The sequence below is a fragment of the Topomyia yanbarensis genome, chromosome 3 (genome assembly GCF_030247195.1).
Source record: "Topomyia yanbarensis strain Yona2022 chromosome 3, ASM3024719v1, whole genome shotgun sequence".
In the NCBI taxonomy this organism is placed as follows: Eukaryota; Metazoa; Arthropoda; class Insecta; order Diptera; family Culicidae; genus Topomyia; species Topomyia yanbarensis.
In genome coordinates this window covers 303,049,281-303,069,969 of record NC_080672.1, presented here as the reverse complement: position 1 = coordinate 303,069,969, position 20,689 = coordinate 303,049,281, and the positions used below count along the sequence as shown (strand labels likewise).

General features: G+C 40.7%; 1 protein-coding gene across 2 annotated transcripts in view; it reads left to right on the top strand.

Annotated features, from left to right (window-relative positions):
* LOC131689152 (putative uncharacterized protein DDB_G0271606) overlaps nt 1-15,603 on the top strand; it is a 134,378-nt gene extending 118,775 nt beyond the window's left edge. For both annotated transcript variants that reach the window (XM_058974032.1, XM_058974031.1), the window contains exons 2-4: nt 1,344-1,638; nt 1,705-4,876; nt 14,352-15,603. In XM_058974032.1, the coding sequence (XP_058830015.1) occupies nt 1,344-1,638; nt 1,705-4,876; nt 14,352-14,748 (3,864 nt within the window). In that variant the 3' untranslated portion in view covers nt 14,749-15,603. The remainder of the gene's footprint in view (nt 1-1,343; nt 1,639-1,704; nt 4,877-14,351) is intronic.
* Nucleotides 15,604-20,689: the final 5,086 nt, after the last annotated feature.

Sequence of the window (20,689 nt, the reverse complement as noted above, 5' to 3'; positions counted from 1 at the left end):
ATTGTGCAAGTTGACAAAATTGTTCTCAAACGCTATACAACGAGACATATGACGAAGAAGAGCTATTTTTCTGCAAGAAAATATCGGAATGAAATTCACCAATTCACCATTTTGTCTAATTTACTCATTTTCTTTAACTTGAATTTGTTGTTTTTTTTTAAATGTCGTGTATCGCAGATCAGAACGTAGCCATATTAATGACAGCATCGTTTGGTTAAAGCTTACCAAATATTTTAGGCGGGTTTAAAAACAGTTAGTACGCGTTTGAGCTTACGGCTACCACCAATATACTAAATTAGAAATGTAATGCAAACAAAACAATGTAATCAAATAGAAAATAACATATAAAAAACGAATCAAAGCCATATATTTTGGGAGGTCGTTTGTTCGACTGAAATGACATTGATAGGTGATCATTGAGAGTTGTGGTCACACTTCTTATATACTTTCTGCTGTATTCTACAACTAATTTAAGGACGCGTGATCACATTTTATTGCCTAGAATTATATATTTAGATAACATATTTGTTGGGGTCTATGAATGGAAGCAGTAATCAACGATTTATTCGGTTCTATATTTCCTTCCTAAACTCTGAGGCCCGCTAAATTTTATTACACTCATTTAAATGCACCCCATGCCTGATAATGTTGATGCCCAAAACACGTCAGCCTTTTATCTCCAATCGCCGGAATCAATCGCGTCTAATGTCCCATCATAACTCACATCAACCATGCATCTCACGAGGCGACGAACCGCGGCGGAAGGGCAAAAAGCACTCAAAGCCGTAACAAGCGGTTCCCCGCGGAAGCCATTGTCTAAACTCGCACACTTTCCACGCGCCAGCAGTAACGCAACCGAGCTTGAGATTCAGATCGGAAGAGACCTAAACGGCTGGCGACTGAAGGCGTTGAACCCTTTCGCTTTCGCGTTAACTCGCTCACGGATGACACCAGCGAGCGCACACACTTTAACGACGTGACACTCGACAGCTCCGATCGGTCTAATTGGTCCGCGTGTGTGCGGAGGAAACGCCTCAGATAAAATAATGGATCAAGGGATTCCGGCATCGCAACATGTGCAACCCAGCGGTGGTCCGGCTAATCATCCGTTCGTTGGTTGGGCGAAGCGATGTGTGAGATGTAGTGCTATAAATCAAATAGATAAACTTAAATTTCCTCCAATTAAATGTAATATATTTTGGTAGCTCTCTTCGGCGATAGAAGATGGGAAGATTACAGTCATTTGAGCCGATCACGTGTTTATATCTGATTTTTTCAGTTCGGCCATTCGTTTTACTTTTAATCTGATTATTCTTCGTATTTTCTTCTATTTTCGATTACAGTTGATTGCCGTGTTGGCATTACACCACTGCGTGGAAGCGAAAAACGAAACCTCCGCGACAACTGAGACCGCTGCAAAGAAGGAGGAGTCTAAGGAGAAGATCGTCGATGAAGGAAGGGGCAAGCGAAATTTGGAATTGGGAAACTACGGTTACAACTATTACCAGACAGTTCCGTTCCGAGCGGATCGTCGAATTTCCAATGCCTATCAAGACCCCGGTCCCTACTATCAAACCAGTAACTATATTCACCATCCGCAGTCGCTTGTTGGTCCTCCTCCAGGCCACCACTATCACGGTATGACACCTTTCTTATTTAGTTAAATTAAAACCACTCTTAAAGTAATTGTTTTTATTTTCGCAGGATTTGAGAGTGATCTTTCCAATACCGTGGGCAATTTCCAACCAGGACCGGCACCGCAACATCATCACCAACCAGTGTACGTTGATGCTCCGGAACCGATTATCGAAATCATTATAAAGGAAAGCAACGAATCGGTTCCCTATGAACACCAACTAGCAAGTCCTACTCCGAAGAAAAAGGAAGAAGTGCAAGTATTTTACGTGAAATATCACAAGGATGATAAACATGGAATTGTGCTAGATACTCCAGTGCCGGCTCTGAAACCATTACCTGATGAGAGCGAGGAAGAAGAGGATCATAGCTCTTTGCACGAAGAACCGATTGTGGTTACTCCAAGTCCACCACAAAAGACCACAACATTGCGAGCCATTATTAATCCTGACTCTGAGCAGTATCACAGTAACAGTGGAATTCGGATATCTTTTGGTGTTGAGGACAAGCATCAGACCGGTCATCAGCTATCCGAAACGGAAAGTGAAAGTGTGGCACAACCAGTCATAGCTCTCCCACAAGGACAACAGTCATCTCAGGCTCAGTCACAGTCGCAGGCTCAGCATCATTCTGCCCCTCCACCGCCGCCTCAACCAGAACAGCATAATAATCAGTATCATCAATCTAGTCAACATAAAGCGGATCAATTCTACCAACAGCATCAGCAGTTCATTCAGCAGCGATCCTTCCCAACATCAGCTCCATTTGCTTCTCCACCCCAATACCAACAGCAGCCGCCTCAACCCCAACAAAATTTTGTTCAAAACTTTGGTCCATCTACTGCATCACCTCAATACCGCCCCCAACCCCAATATCAGTTCCAGCAGTTCCAAGGTCCACCACACCGTTTCCAACAGTTTGACCAAGGACGCAACTATATTCAACCACCGCAACAATATCGAACGGCACATCAACAGAGTCAACAGTTTATCCATCAACCTACTCGGCCACAAGTTCACTTCTCGGCTCCTCCGCCTCCGCCACCCCCACCTCCTCAACCACAACATCACCCACAGCATCAGTCTCAACATGAGCCACAGCATCAACCTCAACATCAACATCAACCTCAACATCAGTCTCAACATCAGTCTCAACACCAGCCTCAACATCAGTCCCAACATCAATCACAACAGCAGCAGCAATTTTTCCCACCGCCCCAACAAATCAGGCAACCTCAACCAGAATTCCAGCAGCATACTCAACCGAAACCGATCCCAATTCCACTGCACAACATCAACAACCAACCACCGCTGAGGCAACAGTACACACAAGCTCCTCAATCCAACCAGTTCAATCAACCCTTCAACAGCTTCTATAAACACCAACAAAGCCATTTGGTTCCTAGGCCTTCAAATCAACCAATTTCGACCCCTACTCAGCTACAGACGCTACCTCCATATCAACCCCAGCAACAGCAACAGCCATCACGCTTCCCTGAAAATAAACGTCCTCACGCCAGCCGTGGCAACTTTGTCGAAATCCCACGACCAGTTCAGGGAGGTCTAGTTCAGCAGGCCGCACCCAATCTTGGAACAACGCGTATTCCGGAACATCCGACTACCTCGTTAGAACATCAGAATAACCTTCAAAGTATCCTGCCGCTTGGTGGTGAGTTGGTTCAAAGCGTTCCAAAGTATGAAACTCACATCACTGAACACGTTAAGAATGAAGGACAATCGAAACCAAACTTTGTTTCGACTCAGAACACACAATTCGCCCATGGACCTGCTTACAAAATTCTCCCGTCTCAGGAACTGATCAGTCACTCGGTCGCTCCTCAAGTGGAAAGCAATTCACAAAGGAACTTTGTCCAGCAAGTTACCCATCAGCCGCTACCGACTCCTCAGCAGTACGTGAGTAATGCTGCCCCGCTAATAATTCCTAACTCAGAACCTCTGAACAACAACCTACGGATATCCAACCAAGTTTCGCATTTCATCAACGTTTCCCCACGAAGCAACTTCCAGCAGCAAACACAACAACCAAGGCCTCAACAACCTCAACAAAACCAACAACATCATCATCAACAGCAACATCAAGCACAGCAATCACAGCAACAGCAGCAGCAACAACAACAGTCCTCCTTCGTCTGGAACGGTGGTCCAACTCGTTCCACTCCGAACGCCTACTCGCCGACATTCCAAACCACGCCCAGAACTCAGCAACCACAGTTCCAACAACGAGAAATCGTTCACCCGCAAACTCTACCACCATTCGGAGCCCGCACAACGTCCACCTACTCAAAGACACCAATTCAACCGACTACCGTTCGAACAACATCCACCCAACGACCTTCCTCTTCAACGGAGGCACCAGTCAGTTCCGAAAAGAAGCAAAAGGCTCTGCTAGATCTACCCGACGAAGTCCCGGATGACATTCGCCAACATCTGCTTTCTTCGGGAATTCTAGAAAATGCAGACATCAGCGTGCTGGATTACGACAAACTCGGAGAAACGGCACTGGAGAACCTGCCCCCAGAACATCTCGCTAACTTCTTCAGCTCCGGTGGATCCTCTCAACTGGCCAGCTCAAGCAACGTCGTTTCCGTTGTGAAACCCAACGGTGACAAGGTAGCAGAGAAATTTATCTCCAAAAACTACGACGTTAAGGACAAACGAGTGAAGTACGTTCTAGACGGTCAGCCGGAAAATGACCAACAGAGCGATGAGGACCAGCCTACACTGGTCACCATGCCGGAGAAACAAAATGTCGATTTGAAAGTGGTACGATTCGATTCATCCAGCCAGAAGAATGTTACCGACAAGTACATCAAACAGGATTCCACCGTGCTGCCTTCGGTGGATGTGGCCAACGAATCCGGACCGGCCTACAACCGGTATCTGCCGCTGAAGATCAACGGAGCGCAGTTTCCGATTCCCGATGTGCCCGAACTGCGGGGTAGACGGATTTCCAGCGTGGTCGTTTTGGCTCCGGTGGAAAACATGATGCCGAACAATAGATTTGTGATCAATGCCGATTCGGAACAGGAACAACGGGAGGCCGAAGAGCAGTCGCGATTCGAGCGGGATGCGTTGTTGGATTCGCAGAAAATCAAGTTCATTGCTGACGAAGCGTTGAAACAGCTGATAAAGAAACCGTCGACGGAAAATTTTAAGCGATGGTTGGAGCGGGAAGGCAAAACCGATGTCGATCTCCAGAGTGTTGTCCTACTGGTTACTAAGTGAGTATGAACGGTATGAGTGGCGGGAGAAGTTGAATATTTTTGCTTTCTCGTGATCACTGTAGGTAGGTGTACTTGAACTGTAGAGTAAATTACCCAAATAAGCAGGGCCGCAGAGAGAAAATACGGGCCCGGGGGTTCAACGTACGGGCCTTCACCACTGTGTATTGCCTGAGTACAAAAAAGTTTGATGTTTGAAATCCATTGGAATTCACTGATATTATATATAGTACATTGAAATTTTATATTTATGTACAGTTTTTTGCTCTAGTTGTTTGTAGTTCCAATGAACGAAAAAAACGTAGAGCTTTTCATACTTTGGAAGTTTTTTAACACCTCTTCGACAGTTTTGGTGACTTTGAAATGCGCCATTTTTGTCAATAGTATTTTTGAAAGTTAGGAGAAAGATTAAAAATGTAGTGATAACAAAAATTAAAAAGATGGGTGGGTAATGTCAGGACATAACCGGAGTGTCGTGACTACACGTTTGACTTGTAAATCAAATCGAATAATATTCAATGAAATGTGTGGGAATGTTTCCAAATTATTCTTTATGATAGTTATGGTGGTTTTGAAAAGAACCTTTGTTGTTGGCGTCAGCGTTGATAGGTGATACGCTGGATTTTAAGCTCGTTGGATGATGCTTACTTCCAGTCTTCCCAAATGAACATCGAACACCATATTCGCTCTAGTTCTGTGCTCATCCTACACCATCATTTCGTGTGCAAACTCGAACGCGCTAATGCATACCAAAACACGAGCACATGTTCGTCTGCACAACCGAACCTCATGTACGTACGCGGTGTTCGTACAAACAGGTTCTTGATAATAGTTTTCTCTTTCTCTCACCCATCATCACTAGCATTGACTGATTCTGTTTTGTGTGTGCCTTTCTTATGTACGCACACGGTGTACGTACACGATGTTTAAACCTAAGTTTTCACATCGTTCGTTTGGGTTCGATGCGAACCTGTACACAAAGGCAAAGCTTTTTGAGGTTGAACGCGTGCACGAAATTTTGTACGCGGGTGCAAACTTGTCGATGTTTATGGGAAGACTGCTTACTTCTGTCCTGTATGTTCAGGCTGTTCTGTTGTTCATGATAGTGATTCTGATGTGATTAGTGTAGGTCTAGGTCGTTAACCGGCTATAATTTTATGATGTGCCGTAGAAAATAATGAATTTTTGAAAAGTCAATTCTTCAATTAAATTATCTTTCTTATTTTCACTTACAGTAATAATGCAATGCATGCAGTGCCACCTAGCGGCGAAAATGCGCGCTAGTGGGTTTTCTCCATGTAAATTGTTGAAAAACCCAATACAAACTTCGAGCACGTTGGACCGGTAGCTAGACTTGTCCGATTAGCTTCAAATTTGGAGCAAGTACTCCTGGTGGGACTAGGAATCGACTCAGGGGTGGGCCGATAGGGGTCATTTTTTTCTTGTCACTCTAGTGTTGTATATTGCAGATTCCAAATTAAACCACTGGATCAATCAAACAAAGTATTGGTTCGTGATATGAAAAGTACGAAATATATCTTTAGGTTTCTACATTGACGGTTCTGGCAAACACGAGATCAATGCATGTACCTCCAAACGTAGTAGCTTGCGAAGGATCAGAGATAAGATGAAACTTGAGACATTCATTCACGAAATGAACAAATTTCATATTTTCTTTCTTTGAAATGAATATGCTAAAATCTCCCGAAACAACAATCGGGATATTTTGCCTAGCGTACAGAAATAAACTACGCTTTCTATTATTAACCTTCAAACAAATTATACTGCAGCTGCTTCTCTGCTAATCCATCAACAAAGAACAAGTTGATTATGCTGCAGAAAATCGATGGTAGCTTCTTCTTACAGTTCCGTATGCGAAATTTGCAGCCCCATATTGCTGGTATGGTGGACGATAAAGGAATGACTTACAGGATGGAAAGCCACTTATATTTATAACATTTCCGCTGTCTTCTAAATAAGTTTTATCCAATCAGAGAGCGCAGCGGAATGATTTTAATAAATGTCTATTTTTATTTATTTAAGTAAGTTATACATGGTTACAAATCTAATAGAAGATTCTTTATCATTTTTCTGAATGATTAGTGCAAACATAATGTAATTCTGTTCAGTACAATGGAAGTTATTACCTTTCAAAGCACTACCTTCTGTTTCTTGCTTAATTTTGGAAAGGGGCCCCTGTATAGAAACGTTAGTCGTAGCCACGACCAAATATTATCTAAACGGCCATCAACGCAAAAACAAATAAATAAACAATAGTAAAACTAAATATTAAAAGAATATACAAAAAAGCTAAAAACAACAAAATCAACCAAATAAACAAGTTAATGTCAATTGTAAAAAATGTTTAATCGAGAAAAACCAAAACAGAACCAATAAAAAGAAAACAGGAAACTAAGAAAACACAATGCAAAGATCAAAGAAGTCGAACATTATTGAATAAATGATGAAAATAATTAAAATACGGTAGGAAGTAGGAAAAAATTTAAGAATCAATGTCAATGAAAAAAAAAATACTAAAAATAATGCAGGCATTAATATGAAAAATGCATAAAGCTGAAAAACTAGATAAATCAAGAATAATAAAACTTATTTAACATTAAAAACAAGACATGTTTGAAGCAATAGAAAAAGTAAATAAAACGTTAAGAATGCATAAAATTAGAGAAGTATATATAAAAACCAAGAATAAAATAACCATAGAAAAATTAATAAAAATTGAAGAACCGGAAAATTTTGGAAAACTGAAAAATTGGAATGATGAAAAGACGGAAAAGTAAAGAAAATTGAAAGTATTGAACAAAAATGGAGCAAACAGACCAAATGGAAAACAAAAAATAGTAGAAAAACCTGTTTTAATCCACCTAGCGGTGCAATTGTGCCTTTCTCATTTCTCTAAACTATGGCACGGAGGCTTTTTATGTTCAACATACTTGTGGAAATGTCCATTACATTCTTAGTACACTTTGCACTTATACACAATGGCATGCCAGCCACGAACTTGATGAGCTACGTGTCGACGGTGAAACACTTGAAACAAAAAAAATATCATACTCCATTAGCCTAATCAGCATTAGATCAATGTTATCTGCTTGCTAACTCATTTTGTCATGCGGGGGTGGGTATGTGAGGAGGACGAAAGTCCCATGAACAAACGACTCCCCAGCTTAAATTGGTATGCTTTGTGTTATAGTGGTGGTTTAAAGATGATGGGGTTGAAAGGGAGGGGTATGAGGGCTGGATGGGGTGGTGGTCTGAGGGATGATTTAAGGAGATTTTTAAAGGAAGGGAGTGAACAGTAGAGGGGGGGGGTGTAACCCTTCTCCGTAAACCATCAACTACGCCCCTATTAAAATCCAAAAACCTTATGCGAGTCGAAAAAAATTTTTGGCCGGGATTAGGTTGACGTTTTTCAGAGTGATTGCATAACCTTTCTATATGAGAAAGGCAAAAATGTGCCAAAATCCAAAAAAGTGAATCGTCGTCAAATTTTTTTTCGAGTTTGCATCAAATCTCGACGTTTCATGCACCTTGAACACATTTAGCATCAAAAATAAAAATTCTATTTTTAATTTTTCCTATAGTTTATATGAGAAGTTTCTGTGTGGCCGCACTCTGAAACCCGTAATTCCGGAACCAGAATTCCGATCGATCCAAAATTCAATTGCAGCCGATGGGAAGGTTGCACCTTTCATTTGAGACTAAGTTTGGGCAAATCGGTCCAGCCATCTCTGAGAAAAATGAGTGACATTATTTGACACATACGCACATACATACACACACATACACACACACATACATACATACACACACATACAGACTTTTTCCTATCTCGACGAACTGAGTCGAATGGGATATGACACTCGGCCCTCCGGGCCGGGATTAGGTTGGCGTTTTTCAGAGTGATTGCATAACCTTTCTATATGAGAAAGGCAAAAAGCCAACATGGTATACTGTAGAAACACACAAAATGGAGCAATTAACACGAAGAAAATGAATAAAAAATAAAATGGTTAAAGAATAGAAAAACACTAGAAATGCAATTAAAAAAAATGAAAAAAATTCAAAGTAAACGAATAGTAAAATGGTCAACAGAAAAAGTGCTTTCAAAATAGGTTAAATGGAAACAGTGAAGGAATATCAATAACGAATTAAAGCTTAAGGAAAATGTGCAAAAAATAAATAAAACTATGTTAAATGAACAATGGGAATAAATAAAACTACGAAAAACGGAAAACTAAAAGCTAGAAAATAAGGAAGAAAATACGAGAAAGGTAAAATATTAAACAATAAGACAAAATTAGAATGAATTTAAATAAGTAAAATTGCTTTTGGAAATGCAAAAAATATGAAAAAAAGGAAATAGTAAAAGGCTATGATAAGAATAAATGCAGTAAATAGATAAATTTTAAAAATTAGATGGAATGACAAAAGAAACAAATCAAAAGCAGGGTATTAAAATTTGAAACAATAAGAAAAATGAAATAAAGAAAGCAGAATTTCCTTGAAAAATATGCGAATAAAATGAAATAACAGAGAAAAAACTATAAATAAAAGTAAATGATAGTGATAGCAATAGAAAAAAAAGCAAAAGTAAGGACCGTGAAAAGATGGATAAAATAAAAGTATGGAAAGAAACAAAAAAGGTAGAATTCCAATATTGTAGAAATTCAAATGCGATCCACATCTTGAAAAAATAGATCAATGAAATATTAACAAAATAAAAAAATCCATGAAAAAATGGAAAAAAAATGAGAAACATGGATCAAATTTCAAATAAGGGTTGTAGTTGGATTTTACGCTACGCTGGTTTCGAAAACATTCATAATCCTATAAAAACATGAGTTATTCTGTTATTTGTGTTGGTGTGATCACATCTTAAATTTTTTTACAAGAATGTTGTAACTGATTTCTAGTCAATAGTAAAAATAAAATTGTCACGTTCAGGAAGCGTCGGTCAAAATCTCACGCTCACTTCTCCAAAACGAAAAGATTTTGTATCCGGATTTAACTTGCTACATTAGTTAGCTAAACTTGCTAACTATTTGATTTAGTAGCAGATTTCTCTAGAAATCAATCAAACTCTCTTTCTCTCTAAATCAATCAAACAAAATTTAGTAAAAGTAAAATTTAGTTGAACGTATGCTTCTTACAATCATTGTCAGCTGGAGGATTGTGAACTGCGAAATCTTCTCTTCATGCTCCATGACATATAAAATTCAAAACAAAACTATTAACACTATATTCGTCAGGAAAGGGGCTTGTTGTGTACGCAATTTGCTGTTATAATGAACACGTTGATAAAAGGCCGTATTTGAATGAATTGTAAAGAGTATTTATTTTTTTTCATCCCTGGACGCTTTGCAAGAGGGGATTGGTAGTTGCTACGTTTTGTACAATGGTTAGGTTAGAATTTTGTGACAAAATGCTACGAAGAGGAAGGGAGGGGTCGAAAATCAACGAAAACAGCATTTGTGTACGACCCCTTGACAAAAATGTTTCGATATCATCTCGCATCTGAATATGATTTTTTATGGATGCTGTAGCAATGAACGTATATTAAATTTTAATTTTTGGATTAATCTCGAATTATTTTGGTATATAAAGAGTTTTTGATGACTCATTTGACCAATTGAGCTCTCAAACAGAGGTAGGGTTACCGCCTCTAGTGGTACTTTGACCAGCGGAATTTTACTGAGCAGGGGATAGACTTCAAGAGACACATGGGTATGCGTTGAAATCAATTAGAATTTCGAATTAAATTGATCACTCGACAGAATTTTGGAGCGCTTCCATGGCTTTTTATTGTATAAAACGCTTAAAAACAATTAAATATGTACTCTTTTATTTCTTATGTAGCTCGTAGGCATTAGGGAGAAAAATATCTTATTTTCTTCACATTCACCGTAGAGTGTAATGTTTTGGTAAAGCACTCCACTTTTCTGTGCCGTTCACATTTATTTGCATGTTTTTGCATTTGTGAACAGTTTTGTTGATTTAGTTGGGTGTAGTACTTTGCTTGCTCGGATATTCACAAAGATTCTAAAAGCACCAGCCACTCTCGCTGTGAAGGATAACACGAGCGAACTTTGCTCTGCTCCACAGTAAACAAACACGGGGAGTGGAATCACACTTCAGTTTCTTTCGAGAATCTTTGTGAGGAATGTGGATCACATTGAAGCGAAGGTTCAATGGGGTAAAGTAAACCCAAATGGCACTTTTAAAATAATATTTGCCAAAACTAAGAGGAACCTCCTTAACGATTTGGGCCTGGATGATGTTTACGAGGACTGGGTGCTGGAGGATGCCGCATAAAGAAAAGGGTAACGCAAAATTGCAAAATTATCTAATGGATTCTTCCGGGCGGATTCGGATTTACTTGAATGAAGACGCGCAATTCACCTCCAACAACCGGTGTGGCAACCCTAAGCAGGGTTTTTTCTTTCAATAATTACTTTCGATACTAATCCAGCACTTTCGAAGACAGGAAATTCCATTGAATTTTAAATAGAAAAAATCGATTTCATATTGGAGAAATTTGAAGACAACTTCATGACTTCTAATCAAACCATTTAATTGTTTGACCCTTACAAGTCTGATCATATTTTTGTTAAATTTTAATTTTAATTTTTGGATTAATCTCGAATTATTTTAGTATGTCAAGAGTTTTTGATGACTCATTTGGTCAATTGATATCCCTTTTTTTGTTTCGATTATAGACATTTTAATTTTAAGGTCATTCGCTTCTTCATTCAGGCTAGGAATTTTCCTGTGTGCGGGATTGGGATTCGAGCCCAGGTGAGCTGCGTACATGGCATTCAATGTACAAATTCCGCTATGCCCGCTCGAGTCTGATCTTGTTTCGACGTGAGAATTAGGCTTGTATAAACATACTTGATATCAAACATGCAGCAGTTTTGAATTTTCGCAATTATAGTTACCTCATACACAAGATATTGAATTTTTAGTTGCATGCTCAAATAAATTTTTGTCGAGAAAGTATTTGTCAAAATTATAGTCTCTGTTAAAATTCCGGGCCCTCTTCAGAACTCCGGGCCCGGGGGTAAACACTCCGGTCTCCTCCCCTCTCGGCGGTCCTGCAAATAAGAGATCATTTATAAGTTACTTAACGCAAAAAATGCCTAAAATTGACTCCCTCTCCCTCCATGTCAGAAATGGTCAAGAATTCTTTATTCCACTCTGCCGAAATACGTACCATTTTTTCTATTCTTTGTTTTAGGCTACCCGCCGTAAGATGTGTGAGAGATATCCTGTTTAAAATTTTACCCAATACCAGTGGCGGATCCAGGGGGAGGGTCCTTGGGGTCTGGACCCCCCCCCCCCCGAAATTATTTCACTTCTTGAGAAAATTTAAAATAATTTTTATTTTAAATTCGTATTAAATTCAAAATTATCTCGAACCAAATTCCACCACCAAAACTGATTTTAATTGAATGAGGGTATTACATATTACGAATATTTCAAAATCGAAATTTTGGACCCCCTCCGAAATATTTTTCTGGATCCGCTCCTGCCCAATACTGACCGTTGCAGCAAGGCACAATTTAACACTCCGGTATTTATTCCGATCAGTTTTCTACGCGAACATTGGTTTGATTCCATTAAAGTGAATAAAGGCGATTTAACCTAGGCTCATCAGCCAGCACAGGGGCTAAATACTTCTGTCCCATCCCCAGAGCTTAAGCTTGAGATTGAGCTTGTGCGACCACCCCTGGCTGCTACTCCATTATCGATCTGGACTAGCTGAAGTTGAACAGAGAACAAGTAGATAATTAGGCTTGGGAGTAACGAAACATCTTTCAATGTGCAACTCCTGGTAATCCTAAAGTTTTTATTGATCAATACCGGCGCCGGCAAAACCTGAAACTAGATCGTGGAAGGAAAGGGAAGGAATGGTTAGTCCGATACTTGCTTTTGCTAGATTATATACTACTGCGCACTCCACAAGTATCACAGGAGGAGGGCATTTTTGTTAGTAAGAGTATAGAAGTTGGATCATCTACTTCTTCTTTACCGACGCCAGAGCGGTGACTCCACTATCTGGACTAGATATCGATCCATCAACTCATGGACCGAAGACCAACGGCTTTACTTCCCTTCCGAAGGAAGACAGATTTTTTCACCTCAGAAAAATCTCAACGACCTCCGGCTAGAATTGAACCCAGGACAACTGGAGTGAGTGGCGGTCACGCATACCACTAAACCACCGGCGCCGTCCTGTCCCATCCCCAGAGCATAAGACCAAAAAGTGATATTAACCCGCTTAGCGAAGTCACTCACAATGATTTATCAAATCGCCTTCCTCAGCACAATTATTAACTATTTGAAGTTTGTTGATTACTTGTCTCCTTTCTGTATATTTTTCAGAAACATCCCATACTACTGAACTTTGCTTGAGAAAACTGTCAGACAGTTTTGTCCTGTGAATTCCGAGGTTATTTTTTGGAGAAAAAACCACTATTTATATCAATTTTGACAACGAATTCGGAAAATATCACCTCGATTTTCAATTCGATTGGTCGTCACCATTCGTATTTTTCTCAAGTACACGTTAGGTTCTGTGTGGTCTCCCAAATGTAAATGTAGTTTACGGGCAGCAGTTACATATGCATTACCTGGTGTTTTTCATCGCTCTACAGTTACAAATTCTTCGTAACACAAATATTGTTGCTGGCTTGCGCATACGTCGGGCTGTTTCTCAACGACTGCTAATTGATGTTTCTCTTGTTAACCCATCAACGAACCTGTGTCAATATACGCGTTTTAAGCGTTTTCTAAAATTGTCTGGCTTTCCGACATCCAGAAACTTCACACACCCAGATAACTTTTTCGCGTTTACTTTTGAGGACTTCTTGTTCCACCACAGAGTGAAAGACCGCCAGTAGGTGTCCGTATCGGGTACTCGTTTAATCTAAGCTTGTATCGCGGTGTCGAGATTCAAGTCAGCTAAAAATTAGACTCTTCTTCCGAAGGAAGCTCTTGCTTCAATTTAATTGTTTTGGAAATCATAAATGTATAGCATTGATTATTTCTGTTAGCACATCAAAGATATATTGTTCCCATAGACGTCTATAAAATTTCGTATGGATCGGTTATATGGTTGTGACCGTCCAGTCACATATAAAAGTCTCATATTAGCCAGAACTATTTTTTTTCAAAGAGGGAATCCATAAAATTTGAGAAATCGATTTTTTTTTCTGTTTCGATTATGGAGGATTCAACATTAGGGTTCTTCGCCTCTTTTTACGAGAAGAGAAATATTTTTAGACCAATCTTTATTCTCATGTCCAGGTTGGGAATCAAGCCTAGATGGGCTGCGTATTTTATTTATTTATTTCATTTATCAAGTTCGCTATACGCCTCAAATCATTTTATTTTTTTTTTGGTTTAAATTAATTCCTTCATTCATTCGGTTTTCATCAATTGTTTCTTTCAGAAACGAGAGCGACGACCAGGAGATCTTCATGTATGACATCGCGACCAAGGGCGTGACTCACCTGAACGGTGAACTGTCGCTGGCCTTCGTCAAGGTGGCCGAGGAAAATGCCAACACGCACAACCTGGACGAGATGCCCATCGTCGACAGCGGAATCGTGGAGCAGATGGAAACGGTGGAAAGTTCACGCCAAACCGACGATGACAGCAAGGAAGAGGATTCATACAGTGCGCAGGAGGAGGACTTTTCGCTGGAAAACGAAGACGGACAGGCTGAACAGTCGGAACACTTAGAGACGGTCGTCAAGTTTGATCCGAAACCGATGTACGTGTACCCGATCAACAGCAAGTACCGAAGCGTGCAGATTAATTCCGGCTATAGTAGTATCAAGAATTAGACAAACACCAGGCGCATGTGTGTAGAACTGAGAGTGACCGAGAGTGAGAGATCGCCAAATTGATCAAGTCTTCTACATAGTTCAAATTTCTTCTAATGGTAGAATGTGTGCGCAGGACGCTGGACGCGATCCGAAGATTGCTTGAACCTCTATAGTATTTCTTTCAAAACGATTTCGACAAACGTACCATAAACCGATTTCGCTCAGCGAAAATGTCTACAGTTTAGAATGCAACACAGGACACTTTTCAGATAGATTATTACTTAGTATAGCAAATGTAGGCATTTCTGTAAATATTGAAAGTTTCACTTCCCATAGCAAACACAGCGTGTTTCGATGGACGAACCATAAAGGGTTTAAGTGTTGTCCGAAAAAAATAAAGACGAACAAAAAGAGCCACTCTACCCACTAGTTCATAAGCAATTAGGTTTTTAGCATGTCCGAAAGGAGCGAATCAAGAGTTTTGAACTCAAGCTTAGATAGAGACGCAAGTGACCACTAAAGTCAGTAGATTGTAGTTCGAAGCCGTAACGCAATGCGCAGTTACAGTATTTTCTTAACCTTGTAATAGTCGAATAAAGCGAATCCAATCTTTTGGCGATTAATTGAAACTTTTTCCATGGAAGCAATTTCCAGTGAATTGCTTCTTAGTGGAAATACTACTCAAATATGCTAGGAATTATTTAAATAAATTAAATTATGTGTTGTAAAAATGCTGTTATGCTAGTTCAGCTGAACGCATGCTCTATTTCGGAAATGTTGTAAATGATTGATTATTTCTAGAATAGGTAAAACGTTTACGTAACAACAATATGACATTAGTAACTCCGAGTAAATCTAGTTTTCTTTCGTTTCTTAAGCTATGTTCCAGCTGCATTCTTACTATATAAATAAATTTTTGTTGTAGCAAAAATTAAATCGCAGTTTTTTATCCAAACATTATATCACAGAGAACAGACTTTTAAATAAAAAAGAATCCATTGTACACAACACGGCCATGGTGACATTGGAAATAATGCATATCATACCGGGTAAGTCAATTAACAATAATAATCCTTTTCAGAACAGAAAGGCTTTGCTTGGTAGAGGATATTGGTATAATTACCGCTTGCGGAATGGGCAGCGACCGATCTGTAGGAAGTCAATTCTTCCTTGTTTTACTTGTATCTTTAGCGAAACGAGTTTTAGCTTCTGTTTAGAACAAAATGAGAAGACAGACTGAACAGCGAACTTGATACCATTGGACGTGTTATCATACAATATCGGGATATACGTTGCCAAAAATGCTATTTTAAAGTAGGATACTAATAGCTCAATACATGGATATCGTGTCAAACATTTCTACTGGGATAGTTTCCTTTCCAAAGCCGTAGCGTGTTCTGCTGGCACCCTTGGTGGAAACTCAGTTTTGCGCCCCATGCTTCATTTGTTTAGTTCACTGCAAATTTTTCTCTAATATCATTCGAAGTCAGGTGTTTGAATGCGACGGACGGAGACTTTGGGAAATCAGTAGACCCTAGGTATTTAAAGGTGACAGACGGAGGCTTGTTCCGGAAGACTGAATGACTGGTATACAGTTTACTGAGCTGACGATTTTTTAGGGAATTCGGCTCGTCTTTGCGGTTCAACCCTTCAGCAACAGTTATATTTATTTCCGATGATTGGAAGCTTGTAAAAAACCCAAAAACTCGATTTCTTAAAGATTCGACCGAATTTCCTTCGTGATCAATCCTGTTAAGACAGATGTCTTCTATTTAATTCCACTATAAATTGATGACTTCGTGTTGACTACCGCGCATTTCATGAAAGCATCTATTCAGAAAATTGTATATTAGGGTTCCAATGGCACGTATAGGAAAAAGTGATAGTCTTATTTTATAACCAGACACCTCCAAAAAAGTCCCTATGCAAAATTTTAGCTCAATTGGTCATGATAAAGGAGTCGGGCTTATACTATGGTCACACTGCAGAGTTAAAACATGTTTTAATAATTGGCAACAAGAAAAACGTCATCAAGATAGTGTTAAAACATGTTTTAATTCGTAGTGTGAACGTAGTATTAGCGGTGAAAGTGCTACAAATTTCACCCGTGAAGAAACACCAAGAACTCTTTGAATATCCAAAAATCGAATTCGTTTTGATGCAATATGGCTTAAATGGTCATAAAACGTTAAAATTTAGCGTCACCTTGAAAACTTTTTTGTGGATAGCCTTTACGGGACTTGGAAAATATTGAAGTTTTCATTGGAGTCTTAGAAATGTATGAAACGTCGGATCTTGCACCATCTCGTGATTTTTGTATAGGTGTATCCTCTGGAGCTTTTGGATTTTCGGAAAAATAACAGATTTTTTTCGAATTGTAACCACATTTTGACGTTTAATGCATATCTTAGACATACGAAAAATAAAAAGCTGACCCTGATACAAAATACAAGGTTCAACTGACCCTGCGAAGGTGATCAGGAGTCTGAATTGATATATCTCCTCTACCCGTCAGCTGCGACTGATGCTGAATGCAAACACTTGTAGTCCATTAGCTTCACTGGCAGATGCATGGGGACTTTAAAACAGCCAACCCCGTGTGTCAGCCGATCAGCGCAATTAAAACTCAAGTCGGAAACGACCCTGTCCACTTCAACCCGCTTAGCTGGCACATATACTCTGTACTCGGTCGCAAAAGACACCGTAGCCAGCAATATCATCTGCGTGCTTCATACTATTTATCACCACGTTAAACTTATCAGGGCGAATTTTCGGTAGAACTCTGCAGTAGGTTAAAAAACCTTTTGTCTTTGGCCCGGCAGAGGATCACGTATGGCTCGGTCGAGGAGCCTGGATATATCGTGAGCAGAATAGACGATTTTATTACTACCTCCATCTCTCCTTGAGATGAATCATTGTCGGGGGCAGGCATTTTTGTACTTGCCTAGGGCCTAGTGCAGGATGATAGAAGTAATTTGAAAAAATTAAATATGTTCAACAAAAATATACCTAATATTTTAAATGGAATTCTCAAAGTTTCATTTGCAAAAGTTATCTTGTGAGAATATCTCCTTGTAGTGAAAATTGGCGGCACACCCCGACACCTACCTGTCGGCACGTTGTGGAGGCTAGCTCAATCACCAAAAACTACAACGAATAAATCACGGCGAAGGGAGGAGCTAAATGGCTCCTGGTATCGTGACAAAACTGAGAGCTTATTTGTTTACGAAACGGTACCGGGAAAGAAATTTCGCCACATTCTGTAGTCCTTGACTGACGGCGAACATAGACTGGAGAGTGCAAGAAGTATCCCCACCAGGCGATTCGCTACCGCAACGGCCAATGGAACCCTGCTCCAGTAAGGAGAAGGACGACCGGCAAGTTAAAGTGGAAGATGAAAGTATTTAACAAAAACCTCTTCGTTGAGTAACTTCGGCGAACAGCGGAATCAAGTAAGTTGATGCGGCTGATTTAACAGGAACGATTGTGACGGCTTGTGACGTTACAATGCCACGAAAACTGGAGCCATGCAATAGACGACATGCAGCTTACTGGTTAAATGAGTAGCTCAGTACGCTACACGCTGCTTGTTTTAGAGCCAGAAGGCGGCCTCAGAGCGCAAAATCGGAGAGTTAGAGAGGAGCGCAAGCGACGTTTCGAGAAGCTAGGGACTCTTTAAAACGGGAGATCGATCTTAGCAAGCCAATAGCCATATGTAGCTGTGCTGAGAAATAGACGCCAATCCCTGGGGGACACGTACTGAGTCGTCATGACGAAGATGAATGCCCGTCGACACCAGCTGAAATATGCCCGGGTAAGCTAAAGATAATCGTTGAGGGACTCTTCCTGAAGCACAACTACAGGTAACACAGCCGAGTGGCAAGCGACTAACGACGAGCTCAAAGAAGCGTCGATGTGACTAAAATCAAAGAAAACCCCCGTTCCGGATGGAATACCGATCATGTCGCTGAAAGCTGCGATCCTGGCATATCCCGACATATTCAGGATGCTACTGCGAAATGAGGAAGGTATAGAAGCTGATGTTGCTGCCAATGTCAGGGGAGTACCCGGGCCATTCAGCCTCGTATTGACCAATGCCGGAGCGCTGCACAGAAGAATGAGCCAGATGCTGAAGATCTACTTCCAGAGTAGAGTACTACTGTACCAGACGAACAAAGGGCAGAAGTCAATGCGAGTCGCAGCGGGCGTTCCTCAGGGCTCCATTCTCTGTCCAACTCTACGAGATGTACGATGGGGTCTTAAAACTTCGACTGCCCGGAAAAGCGAAAATCGTGTGTTTCGTGGATGACGTGTCACTAACGGTGATGAGTAAGACACTTGAAGAAATGGAGGTGTCGGTGACGGAGACAATAGATGCGATCGTGAGCTGTATGGAGAGGGATCAAGCTGCAAATAGCTCACCACAAGACGGATGTGTTGTTGGTCAGCAACTGCAAAGCGGTTCAGCAGATACAGATCACAGTCGAAGGGCATGTTATTGCATCGAAGCGTGCACTGAAGCAATTGGGAGTGATAATCGACGACTGGTTGAGCTTTAACAACCACGTTGATTACACCTACGAAATTTCGGTCTATTATCTAGTGTTTCGTTATCGATACTGCGATATGAGGCTCCTGCCTGGGGTGCGGCGCTGAAAAACAAGTGGAACAGCGAAAAGCTGAACAGGACGTTCCGGCTGGTGGTCGTATGAGTTGCGATTGCGTACCGGAGGCAGTATGCCGTATTGGCAAGATGATCCCCATCTGCATCGCCCTGGTGGAGGATATCAAGTGCTACAATCAATGAAGCGTCAAAAACGTGAGGAAGATGATGAGAGTCGATTCGATGGTTATGTGGCAGCTGGAATGGGACAATACGGAGAAAGGAAAGTGGACCTACTGGCTCATCCAAACCTGTCGACGTGGGTCAATAGAAAGCACCTTCCACCTGAAACAGCTCCTACCGAGCCACGGCTGCCTTAGGAAGTATCTTCATCGGCTCGGATACGCATCGTCACCACTGTGCCCGGAGTGTGAGAACGTCGAGGAGTGTGAGACCACCGGAGCATGTGGTTTTTTAATGTCTGAGTTTTGAAGTGACGTGCAGGGAGCGGGAGGATAATGTAGCCTCATAGGCGGCTCCAGCCGGATGGTAAAGAGGGGGTGGGGGACAAGCCTTCTTGAAAAAATGTGTCTGACGCACGATTTGGAAAATGAAATCTCGAATCTTGGAAACGCATTTCCTGGTAGGCGTGGAGTGTGGCGAAAAAAATGTCAGATGAAGCACAGAAATTATTTTGACATTAAAAATGTCTTACTCCACTATCTGGGGCTAGGTGTCATTCTAAAATCTAAACTATCTCCCATGTAACGAAACTATGTAAGGTTTGCACGCTTATAACTCCGATATTACTAGATGGATTTTAATCATTCATACACCAACCGATTCAGAAACACCTAACTTAAATATTGGTAATAATTTAATATCTCCCCAATAAAAGTAGACTTTTGGAAATTGGTAAAATTAAAAAGTTCACAAAAAACGGGAAAAATACCATTCGTGAGGCAGATTTCTCAGACACAGCCGTCAAAAGAGGGCAGCTTAGTTGCTCAATGAAACACGAAAAGTCATAAATAGAAGCAACGCATGTCCGTTTAAATCAGTTGTTGCTCTTATCCCACACGAGCAACGTCGTCTCCGGGCGATGCAATAAGCGCTATCGATTTTCGGTAACGTTGGCATTTGCGCACACTCGCACCTAAGTGACTAAACCATATACGGTTAGTTTATAAATAGAGGTGACGCGTACCCGTTTGAATCAGTTTTTGTTCTTATGTCGAACGGGTAAGATCATGGCTGCAGCGTTTGGGCACTACAATAAGCGGTAGACGCTATGCATTTTCGGCAGCGGTGGCCGTGTGCGAATTTGTCGGGTACCAGCATGGTGTCACAGAATGA